This window comes from Rissa tridactyla, chromosome 7, assembly GCF_028500815.1.
Source record: "Rissa tridactyla isolate bRisTri1 chromosome 7, bRisTri1.patW.cur.20221130, whole genome shotgun sequence".
Taxonomy (NCBI): Eukaryota; Metazoa; Chordata; class Aves; order Charadriiformes; family Laridae; genus Rissa; species Rissa tridactyla.
Window position 1 is genome coordinate 3,154,927 of NC_071472.1, and position 16,978 is coordinate 3,171,904.

The 16,978-nt window shown below is 38.3% G+C and overlaps 1 protein-coding gene across 1 annotated transcript in view; it reads right to left on the minus strand.

Moving 5' to 3' along the window:
* The window catches only part of ACVR2A (activin A receptor type 2A), a 68,552-nt gene that overhangs the window by 17,767 nt on the left and 33,807 nt on the right, over positions 1 to 16,978 (minus strand). The window contains exons 2-4 of the mRNA XM_054207683.1: positions 12,626 to 12,833; positions 10,262 to 10,371; positions 8,689 to 8,843 (exon numbers count right to left, since the gene is read on the minus strand). Coding sequence (XP_054063658.1) covers positions 8,689 to 8,843; positions 10,262 to 10,371; positions 12,626 to 12,833 — 473 coding nt within the window. The remainder of the gene's footprint in view (positions 1 to 8,688; positions 8,844 to 10,261; positions 10,372 to 12,625; positions 12,834 to 16,978) is intronic.

Here is a 16,978-nt window from a genome sequence, read left to right on the forward strand (position 1 = left end):
GCTTTTCTCTTTCCTGACTCCAAAATATAAACAAGTTCTCAAACTTCCAGAGCACACGCAAGTTTTCTTTGTTAAACGGTGCGATATTTCCGCTTGGTTACATTTATTCTACAGATGATATTGTGACTACGGTGGGTAAGTTCTCATTGAAAGACTCTGATGACTATCTTGCCTGTTTCCTCCCCTTCCAGTTTGCGACCGGTTCATTTTCAACCAGATGCTCCGGAAAGTTAAGATCCAATTATGGTAAAAGGAGTCAGAATACTTTAATTTTGTAATTATTCTAAAATTGACTCTGTGGCTTGTATCAAGCTGCATTTCTTTTAAATGGCAACCATTTTTCTCTTTTTCCACCTCTATTTTATCATACATTGCAAACCTATTCCCCAAAGGAATAGAAACAAAGTTGATACTTGTAGGCAAGATCCTTCAGCTACTTCCCTAACTGAGATTATGCCATTTGAAGCAAAACAGTGTTACAAACAGAAGGAACTCTGATAAGCCTTTACAGATGCAAGATATTCCTGTCTAACCTGCTTCGGGTGACCCTGCTTTGGCCAGGGGTTGGATTAGATGATCTCCAAAGGTCCCTTCCAACCCCAGCCACTCCGTGATTCAGGAAAATACTTAAACGGCACCATTTCCAGTTCTAAATTACTTTAACAAGACATTTCAGCTATTAATTAGAGACCTATAGACACAACGGAAATGGAGCATTCATATTACAACTCAAATCTTGACTTTTTCAATATTTGATTTAAAAGCCTAGCAATAATGACCAAGTTTCTGACTTAGCAGTTTGCAGTTACGTGTAGTTTCACAGGAGGTATCAGTAATTTAATACAAGTGAAAATAAACTTCTGGCCAGTGAAAAGTCAAAATAGAGACTTAATAGTGAAAGAATATCTTCAGGCGATTTATTTCTCCAAGCTCCTGAATGACACAAAAACCCATCACACCACGAAGACCACAAACCCCAAACATGTAGAGGTGTTTCACAGGTGGAAGCTGACAAGAGATACCCAGGGACAGGACAGACATGGGCAGGACGTGCCGGTCACTTCCCGGGCATCCCACCACAGCCAGAGCCACGGTCCCAGTGACAAAGGCCCACCGCTGCACACAGGGTGCAACACCAGTTGGAACCCACAGAAACCAATCCATAGATTAAGTACCACAAAATGACTATTCCTGCTGCGTTTCAACTTGATAGCCTGAGAAACTACAGTAAGTTTTAAGAAAGCTACAGACAGCAAACTAAATCTGTATTTTTAAGCCCCGCATGCTTACAAATTTCTTGTCCAAAATACTGAAAAAAAAATTAAAAAAAAATAAATGTAACTCATACCAAAGTAACTTCTTACATGTCGACAGAAAGTTCCATAATCACGAACAAACATCAATGCATCTTACCTCAATCATTATATGAAAGGCGTGCTTGTAGAGAGGGGAAAAAAACACAGGCAAAAGAAATTACTATTTATACCAAGAATGGGATGAAAAAACAGCTTGTAAGAAAAGAGACAAAAGAAATTGTTTGTGAATTAACAACAAAAATATTCATGGGGATCGCAACACTTTCTTGTACTCATAACAGATCATTTAAAATAAAAAAAAAAAAGAGTCCATCATTGATATTTAGCAAAGAAAAATGGGCAAAAAGAAAGATTATACAGACCTTTAGCTGAATGGATCTTACAATTAAAACCAGAATTGCCCATTATAGGTGTATAAACAGTCATGTTACTACAAACCAGTATATAAACATGTGCAGAAAATTAAACATCTATACAAAGAGAAGTTATGCAAACTTATTTCTTGTTATGCTCACAAGTGTACACTAGAGGGCAGCATTGTATTTCTTAAAATTCACTGTAATTAGCTAGCTGTGGAAAATGAAAACTTTTTAATGTCTAAGTTTAGTTAAACCTTTTAAACAAATAGGTCACCATATAGTAGGTCTACATTACTAAATTTAATCTATATATCTGTCACTCTAGAGGTGTAACTAGAACAAGTGAACTTGAAAACACCGTATTTAGTATATCTAAAGGGAGATTACAACATTAAAGATTCTTTCAAACAAGTCACGTGGGTTTCCAGACTGTGGAATGAAATCCATCCTAAAAACCTCAGTCCCAGAGCACTGTTACTGAAACTGAAAGCACATTTTAATGACACAAGCTTGTTTGTGTTACCTTCACCTCTTTTTTTATTGAGCAATCTCGTTGCCACTCAAGCAGAGAAACAGCAAGACACCTTTGCTCCTTCTCCTGTACTTTTGCCACGGCCATTTTCTTTGTCTTTTATAATTTGATCAGATCAATGCTGCAAGAGCATGAAATTCAAACCCTTGAAGTATTCAGCTGCCACATAACAGTGATCACCCTTTGTCTTTACTCAGGATGCTACAGAGCACATGGCCAACAAGAGGCTTTTCTCTGCGCTTGAAAACTGTCTAGCACACACTTAGCATTATCTAAATAATTAATAATAGAAGGGCTGAAGTATTTCTTCAAGGCTAGATTAGCTGGAAGTCAGATTTATAAATACTGTAGTAGAGCCTGCTGCCACTGACAGAGCACTCAAGAACACTGGAGCCCAACAGGATCATTCCTCCTCTCGCCATGGTCAGCAGACCCCTGGAGATGAGCATAACACCCACACCAAGGCTCTGAAGCAGGTTCTTGCAGGACTTGTAGAGCCTGCAAATATTTTGGGGCAATTCATAAGGAAAAACTCCACCCCCCCCTCACCCCCCCCCCCCCCCCAAAAGAAACCCCAACAAATCAACCCAAACCACAAAATCACCACCTTAACTGTTTTTTGGAGTAGCTGATCACGTTCACCTTCAAATCTCTGCGAGGTCGTGGTGCCAGCAGAATGACAGCTATTCCACATATACTTAGAAAAACTACAAGTAAGATTCTGCAGCACAAACTCCACAAACCACAAGCACCGTTACTGGAAGGACTTCTCCAAGCCCCTCGTATTCCTTCGCCAGAAACAGCAGCCAAGCAAAATAAAGTATTACTCAATGTGTGAATCTGATAGGGAGCAGCTACTGAACAGAGTACAGAAATATCTCTGTGCACTCATATTTCCACTAACTCCAGCAGTCACAGAACTGACAATAACTGTTAAAAAAATTAAAAAGCATTGGTTGCATGAAATAGTTATTAAAACATCTTTCCTGTGGCTGTAAAAAATTTATTAGTCATTTTTGCAGGCCTAAAATTCTCCAGCTCCTGAGAATTATGTAAATTCATCAGAATAAGGAAAAAAACCACATAAATCCAACCTTTTGCTCTTAGGATAATGAGAAACTGCAAACATGAAATGCTGAGAAATCAGAGTCCTCTCCCATGCCTCTGACTACTCTTCTAAGGGCACCAGCTTCCCCCAAACACTAATAATATAAGACATGCACGAAAATTTTCAAAACGGGATTTATGCACATCACAGACCTTCTGATTTTAAGATCATTGGTCTTTCCCTTCAGCCTACAGACCACGACCTCAGGCTGCAGCAGAAACACAACAAGTATCACCAGTTTACGCAGTATCAGGCTATTACAGAAATGCAAATATGGGCTTTCTTATTTCAGGAATCAATACAACTTTTATAAATAAAACTTGGGAGCAGTTAACCCCCCTCAAAATAGCTATGATGCACACATGAGTGTATATAAACACACCAACTTTCTATTTGTACTGCCCAAGAACTAATTCTAAAGGTTTTATCAGTGATTAAGGAAGTGTTCGCCATATTTGTAACCCTTTGGACAAAAAAAAAAAAACCCAAGCAGATTATTTGATGTACTAAAATTCAGAGAATAAAAACAACAAATATTTTCCAATGCCAATCATAAAAAACTTCCCGTTACTGACTACTTTCATGTTTTTTTTTCTGAGAACAAACCATTTGAGTTGCGCACACACACTCGCCAAACTCCTTGGCACAGGCCTGGTGGCCTACACCAGATGTCTGAGGTCAAAAACTGCAGCAAGGAGCAGTGCTTCTTTCCTTATACGTTATCTTCCTATTAGCTTCCAACACGGAATTTGCTGTTCCACTGCCACACATGCTGTCATACGTGCAGTAAGTGGTTCAGAGTATTTCTTGCATCTGCCACTGCTAGAGATCTTTCTGTTTCATCATTATTCACGTCACATTACGTGATCCTGTTTTCAATTCTGATTTCTTACAGATAAAACTGAAATATCAAACCCATGACACAGCTACAGAGACCTATTCTTACTTGGGTGTCTTCAGGAAAGGATACGCTGAAGAAAGGCTATCATGGTATGGCAGTGAAGGCAGTCATACCAGAACTGCCATCGACCAAAACCACAGTGTTTCTTGAAGCTCAAAAAACCCTTTTGCTCAAAAGCCAGAGGGACGATCAGATCGATCTCGCTTTATATTTGCTATACATCCACGCCAATTGTTCTTAATTCTCGGTTCACATAGCCGATGACTTTGCAGACATGGGATGCTCTCCACCTATATAGAACCAGCAAGGTTCATCCACACAGGGCAAAATAAACCCCCAAAAATGACACACACAGAAGATTACTGTGTCAAATATAGGGAATACTGGGTGAAAACCTTAAAGGAAGTGATAAATAGAATGTTGATAATAGAAGATGTATTTATTTTTTTTAGCTCTATAATCCTCCTCTCTGAGGAGAGAAAGAACTTGTAACCTCTAGCAGCTAAGCTTGCTTTTACAGACGCTCTAATAGACAGGATCTGCCCATTTTAAGTTTTCAAATTTCTGGAAACACCAAACAGGCCTAAATCAGGGCTCTCTTGTGCTTAGTGTTAAAAAATATGAAGCGTCTTTGACCCAAGTAAATTTAAAACGTCTCAGAAGAAAGCATAAAAATAGGTTATGAAGAAAAATGACATTATGTGAATCTGTAAAGCCTTTTTTTTTTTTTTCAACCCTCTCAACATATGACTCTTATTTTAAAAACACCACAAAACAAAAAAGCAACCCTGTGATCCAATAAGATATTCATAACTCGGGCACTCAACAAAAAGTACAAGAGGTTAATCTCTCTTTGCACAGTACGGATGGAAAATGTTGGGAGCCACAGCTCTGTGAACTGATAAAACCCCGAAGTGTTACTTGTGTCAGTTCTGCTATAAAATAGGTTATGGTCCTATCTATCAGATGACAGAGCAGTAACACTACAGTTGTAATTAGCATTGACTGACAATTCTGGCCCAAGCTCAAGAGATGTAAAAAAATAAATGAGCATAACATATCAACTCCCTGCCATCCGCATTCGCAGTTCTACCAGGAATATTAGTAGGATGCTGTGGGGAAATCTAAACTACACCTAATTTGAGAGTGAAAGACTTTGCAAAGACGGTAGAGTTTTCCAGTGTTGCTGGTGCTCATGAGTGAAAATTAACAAGGTGCGAGTAACTCTTTTTATATAAAAATAAACAGATTCAAATATTTAAACTACTAATCCATTTTTTGTGAACTTGTTCAGACATATGAATATGTTTGCCGCATGATTACATCAAACATAAATAAGAAAGTGAAATAGTCCTTTCAAACTGTTTTACATATACACATATGTATTTAGCAAACTTACATTTGTTAATAACTCATTAAGAATTTAAAGAGTGACAGATTTTATAAAATTTGACAGCTTTCAGTAGCTAGCACCCCACACAGTGAAGCGAGGCAGGCAGTTACCAGCACAACCCAGAGCCAAAGCAGTACGCCAGCCAAGACTTTGGGGAGCAGCAGGAGCGGGGACGGGTCCCTGCGCTGGCAGTGGCACCTGGGAGGACATAGCTCTGCCCTGCCTGCCCTGGCCACAGGCCGTGGGACCCGCCGGGCACGGCCACCTCTGACACCAGCAAGGAGCATCTCAGCAGCGCCCTACTCTAGTGACCCCCTTCACCTCTCTACCCAAATACCTGGAAGAAAGCACGAATCAGACAGGTAAGGAGCAAACAAAATACTGCTTTCTGATCTGAAACCAAACATACAGACTAATTCTACTACCTGAAATTTAAAAATGATCATCTGTCCATTCAAAGGGAATATGAAGTGAAGCTGATCCCCACAGCTGTGAAGCAAGCTCAGTTTGTGTAGGAACTGCCTGCCTGGTACACGCACGGACCGTGAAACAATCTTACTTTCAAAAGAAAAATGAAGTTGTTTGCATTTTCTCAGCTGTTCCTCCCTATATATTTCACTACAGGTTCAAAAATTTCTTCTAGCAGATTTCTTCCTTTTTTTGAAATATTCCAAACAGTGTCTTTCCCTTTTCCCAATTTTTTATTTACTTATCCCTTTTTCCTCTAATTCTTCCAAAATGTCTTATTCTTCGGTGTTTCCTCATCTTTATCTTCTGCTTATTTCTCATCTACCCTTTAATTTCTACAGAAAGATTAGTACCAGGGCGTACTGCACCCAAGTACTCCCATCACCACCCGGAATAAACCCAGTAAATGAGATAACCTTTATCTGTATCTCCTACAGAAAAATCCTTGTTTTCTTGTGAGTTTCTGCTATACATCTCATCTATCCATTCTACCATTTGCTACAGAAAGATTTAGAAAAGAATCCATTCGCCTACAAACTCTACTCATGCCCTAATTATTAAATGTAATATTAATATTTAATATATTAATTGCATAAATATTTAAATGTTTGTTTCGTGGTTATAAAGTAACTAATACTTTTCCCTCTCTTCCTGCTTCCTCTGCCTCCTGTTCAAATCAGCTCTAATCAAATTTAAAGTGGGAAACACTGCTCTGCTGCGTATGGGAGAATATTCATACGTTCTATTTCCATAATAATTTCATTTCGTTTTTCAGGCAGAAGTAGCTTTTCCTGACTTTCCACATCAAACCTTAATGCCTATTCACCACAAGATAAAATGTTATTACACCATAACCAGCTCAAGCACCAACATATACTTATCCCAAGAGATATAATCTGAGCATTAACAAAACAGGTTATTACCCTATTTATTAAAAATTTATGACGTGTCCACTCCTGTACCAAACATAAACCATGCAAGAAGAGAACTACAATAAAAAGGAGGAAGAATATCAAAATTCAAGTTCTTGATACCTCTCACATATGTAACATTTGCTTGCTTTTCTGTCACTTTTATCCATTGCTTATTTAATTTCTTTAAATCTAGAAAGGAAGTCACATGCTGAAATTATTTGCACAATATGAGTTTGATCTTACAGTGAAGGCTACTACGTTGATATAAAGTCCCAAGCACATAAAATTGAGATGGATGAAATAATTATGCTAACAGATTGCATGAAGTTTGAGGATCTGCAATACTTTCAGCAAGGACAGGAAACATACTTTTTTCCTCTAAATTATGTTCTTTTCATTTGGCAAGAACATATGCCCACTGCCTCCCCCCAAATTTTTCTTATCTCTTACTACAAAACTGAAACCAAAACGCTTTTATTTATCAACCGCAGCCAATAATGCTTCCTGGTACACCCTGAAGTCAAGCAGGAACACTGAAAATATCACAGAGGCTGGCAGTACGGAGCAAATGCTTATCAATCCTTTTTAAATGCAATCCTACCAAAAATAACAAGTGTTTAAATTTTATTTGATCATAAACAGCATCAGCATATCATTGTGTATTCTGAGGGGTCACTGCACTGAGGTCAGGAGCTTAAGTTCAATTCCTACTGCAAAAATACAAGTTTTGGGGGCCCTGGGCAAGTCGCTTCTCTCTCCATTTCCTCCACCACGTTTTGTTCACTTTTCCTACTTTGATCTGAAGAATTTGCCACCTTAACTCTTTTCATAAAAGCCTTCTAATCTCAATTTAATCTCCAGACATAACTGAAAGAAGAGGAATTCTACTATTAGTCTGAATTACACCTACAGAATCAGCTGGAGCCTGACAACAGCAGGAACTACGCACATGCAGCCAAAAAAGGTTTGTTTTGATGTAAGACAGCCAGTTTACATTTCAAATTTGGAGACCACAATCTCATAATATTTTCTAAGTAAAACACAAACACTGCTAAAACTGAAACATTTGAAAACAAAACAGAAAATACATAAACAAGGAAGAGGAAAAGATGAGAGGAATCACAGTAGGGCCACGAGCTGAGCTGAGCCCTGGAACTACACTTCAGCTGAAGATTTTCTTTACATTTTCTTTAACTGATACCTGCGCCCCAGTTCCATGCTTTTTTAAAAATAGCTAGGCTTCTACTAGGTACTATTTTCTATTCACTGCAAATTGCCATTATGAATTAGGGTGTCTCCTTCGTTTTTGTTTTAAGCAAAGCATTACATAAAGCTCAACCGTAAGTACCTGAGCTGTACACGACTTCCAGACAAGTGGTCCTTTAACTACGTGGGAGTAAAAGCTTCCCACAGCTCTCCAACAATACTGCCATCTGAAGTTCTGCATTTAGTTTTTCTCCTCCCAAACACACGGATGCGTAAAAACATTAAGCAGTTGCTCATACATTCATCAAATAGCAATTAAAGGCGATAAAGCTATTTAATTGTCTGCTTTTGTGGCCAGTAAGCGTTAGCACCCCTAAACCAGGAAAGTGACAAAAGAATTCGGCCATGTGACAGATGCCCCCTCCTTTCTCCCCTCTTCAGAAAATGGTTTTACCATTCAAAAAACACATCATCATAATGCAGTGACTTACTTGGGTTGGAACGAGCACTGGAGGATACGCCAGCTTGTGATGTCTGTACATCCAGAATGAAAAGAGCACAATCACGGCAATTCCCATTATAGGCACCAATGAATAAAGCAAGGTATTGAACAGAGGTGGCTTAGGTGTAACAGGATTCGAAGTTGCTGAAGAGAAGAAAAAAAAGAAACAAAAAACCAAAAAGGAGGTAGGTTTTAAGAAACAAAAATCATCCGGTCTTTGAAATGTCTAGAATCCTGATTTCCTAAGAATTCTTACAATCAGCGCAGGAGGCTAACAATACTTGATTAAATAGCGTACTCTAACAGAAACAGACACATATTTAAAAGGCAGCATTTTGGAAAGCACAGAAATAACTTAAGATTCACAGATTTACACATCAGCACATCTAACTTCTTTGTGCTTCTAAGCTCCGCCTGTCTACAGCGTGCAAGAGGTGTTTGTATTTTAAAAAGACTGCAAGAATGCCATCACCTAGTGAATGAAAAAAAAAATCAATACAGAGGTTTAATCTTTGGAATGTATACAATAAAGCGTCATTAATAAGTAGAACAGGCCAGAAATAACCTGCCAACATTTCTACGCGCTGTTGATTCGCTGAAAGTAAGAGTTCTCTCTGAAGATGACTCGATGGACCTCCAGAAAGGCTCCAGAGAAGGCCCAGTTCTGAAGCAGCTGGTACCGGGGCAGCCACAGAGCCCGGGGCAAAAGAGGTTTCAGGAGAGTGAAGAAGAATGTCAATTACTGCCTTAGCAGTATCACTGGCAAAAATGACAGGAATACCTCTTGGGCCAAAAAAGGCTATTTTTAATCCCATGGAAAATGTTATTTAATTTCATAAACAACTTCCTCTGGCTATTTGGTACACAAGACATTTGCTGTTTTCAGTTCAGTTATTAACATTATTCAGTTTTCCAACAAAGATTAGATTCTTGACTGGAAGAAGATATGCAAGAATAATCAAATAATCTTTTAGTTATTGTTTTTTAAAACAATTATTTAAGTCTGGCTATCTGATTTTCTTTGTAACCTGGGAGGAAATTCTTTCCCCCTTTTTAAAGGTTACTGTGTCAATTTAGAGAGAAACTCAAAGGTCTAATTAGTTTAAAGAAATAGCGAGAGCATCGTTTCAAGAGGAGGAGCGTTCATAGGCTGCTACACGCATATAAGGATGATATGGCTTTTAGCCCAATGATTTATAGACTCTTACAGAAGCTTAACTATACAATTAAGGTAAGATTTGACAGTAACTTCTGTATCTTAAAACAGCCAATTATTTCAGATTATCCTTCCTTCTCACCCTCAGAAAAGAGCTGAGCCACCTTTTATCAATTTAAATTGCTTCTAGTATAGAGACCTTTCAAAATTGAAGAAACGAACCGGCAATTTTCTCGGCTCTTTATGTGAATGCACACAGCGCTCTATCATCTGGGAATCAGAAACCTTCTGGCAGGAAAAACTGACCACAACATGCTGAAAAGTATTATCTCCTGAACGTGCACGATATTAAATATCTCTGAACACTGCTAAGCAGTTCCTTCAGAGATGTGTCAGTCTAACTTACGTTGCGTGACCTCCATTTCTGGAAAATAGAAGAAGCGTTCATTACACATGTTGCCTTCACAACAACAGAAAAACACTTCAGGGCTGTCTTTCTTCTCTATGCAATCATTCCTATTAAAAACAATAAAATTTATTAATCTTAAGTTGTTTGGGTTTTTTTTTTTTGTTCAAGAGAAAACATATGCTCATATTTAAATTTTAAAGTGAACTTTATTAAATCATCCAGGATAACATACTGCCCAAATAAAAGTTAAATCTGAAGAAACAAATTAAAATTTTGTTATTTTCTATTGCAATGAAGTATCCTTAGAACAGAAACAGCACAAAGTTAAAGAAAATCACCAACAGGATACCAAAGAACAGTCCACGATCCAGATTTAAACAGGACAAAGAAACGATCAAACAGCCAGTGTTTAACCATAAACTCACAGTACAGGGTTGCACAGGTTGGAGATAAGTGGGGAGCTGAATTTTTAAATTTTATTTTGTTTTCAGAATTTCCCCTGCCTACATTATACTTAGGCTTATTTCACTTCAGGGCTTACTCACTGAATTAACTGCAGGAAAGCAGTTCTATTAACAAGTAAGCTGAAACTACTCAAATCAGGAAAGAAAAACAGGCAGCGTGAAGGAGACAACCTGACAGCAGAAAGAGAAGAATCTGAAAATCCTGCAGAAATAGTTGAGGATTTTAAATACAGCTCAAGATTGTACCCCCAAAAAGTCTGGGGTTCATCTTCAAAAATTAGGGTTATTTTATAGAACAAGCTATTACAATTACCCCATATTGTAACCTCCATAAAACACTTATTCTTTGATGTTCTTAATCTGCTGCTGTTTGGAGTTCATCATACTGTAACTCCCTGTTTACTACACCACTCTTCAGTCCCAGAGATAAGATTTTGTTTAACGGGTATTTCAGACAAACAAGGCAGCATGCATTCTTACGATGAGTTACAGTTAATGAGGTCTTACAGCCAGACAAATTTTTACTCAGTTTTCAACTATTTCCTTACTGTCCTTCCTGCATTTTATTTCTTCTTTCAATTTCTTTTCTTTGCTCAAGGGAGAATTTAGTATCAAATTATTTTTTTTTTTTTTAGACTGTTCAAAAAGATACGCGTGCAACTAGTGGGATAACAATGGTACAGAACCTAATTGAAAAATCCTATTTCCATCCTAAAAGTGTAACATTTAGCAGAGATATACTTAGTTTATAAGTTGTAAATACCCCAAATTCTTCTGCAAAGCTACAATTAAGAATCGATTTAAAAAAAAAAAAGGCACTTTCCCATCCTAAGTGACTTACAGTTACTAAATACTAGTAGCAACAAATAAGATTTCTTTAAAATTGTCCTTCGCCTTCCAGCCTAGCTGGATTTCAATCATGCTGTGCAAGCGAGCTCGCAGATGCTTTGCTACGTCTCTGAGCAGGAGATAAATCAGAACTACTGTTCAACTTAGCTTTAAACTGTCATTAAAGGAGAAAATGTCCTAGCGTGTGGGGAACCTTTATTTGGTAGAAATTACTATAATGATTTCTTCTACTCATTCAACACCTAAGAAACACAGAAGGAAAAATTTCTCAAATATTGCTAAGATTAAATTCTAAATAAATTTTAATGAAGATATATTATGCTTTTATTTTCTTAATTCTTTCCCTTTCCATACAGTAACTGTTTTGGTCAAATAAAACTTCGTACAGTACTTCAAAGAACTATAATACCATTTCTTAAGAGAGTCATGACCTTTATTCAGCCGATATCTAACCAACCTCAAGTCCTGCTGTTACTGCTCATGGGTTCTCGCTAGACCATCTGTTATAAAAAAAATGACTGGACTTTTAGAACATTCAATGGCTCTGAGAGCTGCCACTGAGGTGAGCTTTTTAATAAATAGGCAAAATACTTCTATGTTTAAGTAAAGAGCAGGCGTAAAGCGCTGACTCCCACTCCAAAGACTTTGGAAAAGTGAACTATAGGATTTTGCATTCCGGTTTCAATAACTATATTTGAATTGTTTGAAAATAACAAGTCATTAGAAAGAGTGAATTTACTCTTTAGAAAAAAGAGTAAGTTAAACACTTGTTTTTTAATATATAGTAAGCAAATAAGAGAAAGCAGAACATGCTACTCTGCAAACAAGACAAGTACTTAGATAAAGTCAGGTCCCTAAAAACAGGTAAGTGAGGGGAAAAAAAAAGCACATGTGTATGCATGTTCGTCTAAACCCAAGCTAACTGTTCACAGACTACTGTATTATCATTTGTCTCAAGTACTGTTTGCAGAGCGGAGGATGTATAAATTATGGACAGACAAAACGATTTAAAATTACAAATAAATTTAAAATCTATAGGAAAACTCACCTGTCATAACAATTGATGTCATCTAGCCAGCAACCTTGCTTCACAATTTCAATTGATCCAGAAATATTCTTCCATGTAGCAAAACAGTGTCGTCTTTTATCTTTATCACCATAACAAGGTTCAATACCACTGCGATTTGTTTTATCTTTTTCCCAATTAGCGTTGTAGTAGATACACTCCTGTGTTTCTGATCTGCCAAGTATGGCACCTTTTAGGAATGAAAAGTAAATCACAATTAAATGGCATTCTGAAGTACGAGACGTATGAACAGTCAAAACCAGGATGTACTAAAATATCATACACTACTTGCATCAATATGCCCTATCTCCTCCTTTTTTTTTTTTTTTAAAAAGGGAAATAAAACATTTAAAGTTCAACAAGCATTTGAAGTGTTGAAACATAAACCAAAGATCTTCCGTTAAGTCAAACAGCAACTTGGATAACTTAAGAAGATTTGAAGAAATAAAGAACAAGTTAGGGCAATACTTTTCCCTGAACAGCAATAGCAGAGAAAATTTAAAATACCAAACAATAAAGATTTAATTATAATATTAGCCAAACTTTAGTAAGTTTTAACTAGTGGAATTTAACAAAAGACGTTTTTGTCTTGTTACACGTGCCAAAAAAGCAGTTAGTACGTCTTCAAAACCTAAACCCAACTAATAAATCCAGTTTAAACCATTAACATCTCTTCCCCTAGCTTTCACCTGCAATGTAGCTTCTTAACACAAGCACTGAAGTGTAAGACACGCTATGCTAAAATACTATCTTTTATGTCGTTCTGATTTGCCAAGTGAGTAACTGGAATTGAGACCAGTAGGTGTGAGACAACGGTCCCTAATCTCCAAAGACAGCACTGGTTTTTTGCTGCGTGGTGCCACCCAGTCAATCAGCTACAACACAGAAGACATGAGGTCTTTGCCATAACTCCCCAACCAAGTGCTTCCGCTCTCAGAAGGTCCAGGGCCACGTCTCCCCTTCCCACAGCATGCGCCCAACATCCGCAGTGGGACCAACCACAATGGCTGGCCTGCAGGCTTCGGCCAATAAAAGCCAAGCGGTGTTTGGAGGCCAAAGCACCGATGGAGTCTCTATTACATGTGCTGGTGAACCAGAAGGGACTAGCAGACTAGTAACCTATCCTGATATCATGATTTTTATCTTTAGTATCCAAGCGTTCTTAAAACCAAAACTTTCTGAACTTTTGAATTGAATTTTGTCTTTTAAATTACAAATGTAATTGACTCATCGATGCCTACTGACAGCCTAGAGCAAAACCCAGCAAATATTAACAGACTGAGGCACCACAAAGTGGAGCTAATTTCATAGTTTTAATGTGATATGAAGCACCAACCTGGTTTCTCCAAAGGTAAAAGAGTTGTTGGGATGCAAACCTGTTAACAAAAATACTGGAAGGGAGGAGTAAGTGGCTTTTACTTCTGTTTTTATCTTGTCAAATATTGCCAAGAGAGTGTCACTTATCTTCATGCAAGCTTCATCATTTAACATGTATTCAAAACATGGAAAAAACCCCAAAACAGAGAAAGAGAGAGGGAGACAGAAGAGCTAGAGAGTCAGAGGACTCACTTCAAAATTGAGGAGGGGTCAGGAAGATGACAAAGCGCCTTTACTTTGCCTGTGCACCCACTGGATATTTTCAAGAAGGATAGGTACACTAGACATCACACTGAAGATCAGATTTAAACAGAAAAGGTCTTCCATAGCAGTTTTGTGTGTATTTATTTGTATCACTCATTACCTCATTATTCACATATATTCACTGTGATTTTGATGCACCAGCTATTGTCTGTAGCCACACCTATAATTCTGATTCTCCTACAGGAGGGCGTAACAAGCAGGGCAGCTGTAACCCTGACTTCTTTTGTGGAATGAAACCTTTGTCACTCAGGCACCCTACCCAAAAACTGACAAGAACGTAGTTTTTCTCACTGAACAGACCTGACTCTAGAGGCACCCAAAAAAAGATGCACCTCTCAGGGTGACGAGAATGATGTCGAGCTGACAATTGCCGCAGCCCTCTTAGAGCGCAGCACTGGACGTCAGAGCTGAGCACGGCACTGACCATCCTGGGCATCCCACATTGCCACCTTCAGAAACTTCTGACTTTGACGCATTCCCAAAATAGGCAGAGGATGCTGCTGACGCTTTTTGGGAAAGAGCCTGGATGTTCAATGGGAGAAATGCACTAGCCAGCTGGTAACACTGCGAGATGCAGCATGTTAACTATTATATTCTTTGTGCTGCGATGGCCTGACCTTTACAACTCCCAGCTATGGCAAGAAACAGATGAGGCAACAGATTGAACAATTTGGTTCTGTCAGTGCAATAAAGCAGAAGTCCTGGATTTCTCTCATACGTGCCATTCCTTTTCTTCTGCTGCCAAGCCTAGCTTTGAAGGACCACAGACAAGCTGAATTTGATAAAATTCAGAAGGGACAGGAAAATTAACTTTGCGCAAATATTTTCCTTACATGTCTTTTCTATAGTCAAGGTTTCTTACACATTAATGCTCTGAATGGGTTCAACCTACCCAACTGTCCAGCAATGACACTGTTGGGTTAGTGACTTTGGATCCGAGTGGAGCATCTAAGTGTAATACTTTCTCTAGGGGCTGAGTGGGTATTCACAACAGGTCTGCCCAGACTAAAATGATATATGGACATATCAGGGCAATCTTGCTTAACCTTTCAAAGAAAAGCAGGAACATGATGGAAGCAAGGGAAGAAGCGAAGGGGAACCACAGAAAGAAAGGCAGCATCTGTGTATCAACCAGCCCCACCACCCCCTCCACAGGAATCACACTCTTAGAGAAGGGCAGCTGGCATCTACAACAAAAGCAAATTTATCTGGGCCCCAGTTTAGGCATAGTATGTCCATAATGAAACTCCTATGTCCATTCTGAGCACCAACAAGTTGTTCTCATATGAAATTGTCATGTCTTTGGGAAATCTATTACTGCATCTCAAAAGGCCAAATGCTGCTGTTGAAAGAAGCCATGAGTGAAGCACCAGGAGTATCCTACGGACTGAACAAGTCTGAAAGCTTCTGAAGGGAAAAGCACATTGAAAAAGCAAAGAATACTCAAGTATACAAGAGAGTTTAGTTTCGGCATGTTAAGACAGATCACATTTAATACGTGCTGTTATCATATTGCAGTGAGTGTGCCACTGTATCACTATCCATTTGTGTTCATCCACAACAGCTGCAGTAAGAAAAGAAACCCAACATTTGCTACTGAACTTCTGAACCGCTGTTAATACAGGATACAGTGTAATTGTTCACAGTACAGCAAGCAATTTTATTAGAGTGTACATGTTCAGCCTGGAAAGCCTCCCCTTAGTAGGAATGGGAAAGACTGGCTACCATTTTTTCAAGCAGAGACTACATGAATACCTGAGAGAAAAAAAAAATCTAGCCCATTTTTTGTAATTAAAAAAAAAAGAGGCAAACCATGAAATCTATGCATAGCTAATAAGAAGGATTATACTAACACAGACATAATTCAGAAAGGGATTACTGGAAAAAGATACTGGGGAAATATGAATTCTCTATTACAGATACCACTACGTTACACCTAAAGAGGGACAAACTTTCGTGAGTTTATCATCTAGCTAGTAAATCCGAAACTGAGCAACACAACCATATTGGTCTGTACTGCAGGAATGGCTTAATGACATTTTTAGTGAAGAGTCTGAAAAGCGATCATGATCATCTCCTTCATTTCATGAGAGGACTTCAAAACAGACACCCCCACCCCCGTGTCCTACTCCTATCCCCAAATACTGCTTTTGCAGTGTCCTTAGTGGGTGACACCATGTAAAGACACAAAGGCTTCCAGTAAAAGGGAAGACCAATCTGTGATTCCTTGCTGATTTATTAAATTCAAAACAGATCCAAAGAGTTCTAAAGTATCAATGTGGAAAAAAAACCTCCATCTTCTGAAAGCCAGTCTATGTATGTAGATTGCTCTGATGGGCGCTCCCACTGTGAACCTAACACATCCTGAACTAGGAGGCAACTAAAATGAAAATTTCAAACTTATTTCTGCATGTCTTCCAGCACTAGACAGAACTACAAACTTCTTTTCCATCTAGTATGCTCCTGAGATGTACTTACTCAAGCTTGAGGTGCAAATGGCAACACTGAAGTCTGGAAAGAATAATCACAGCTGTATTTCACAGCTGCACAACCGACTTGTCCAAGTCCACTATGCTGTACTCGAACTTGATTCTATTATAACCACTAATGAAGTCTTGGTAAGGATTTATATACAGGAATATTCATGCGATAGAAAAGAAAAAAAAGTCCTTTTCTGTTTCCTAGAAAATGTAG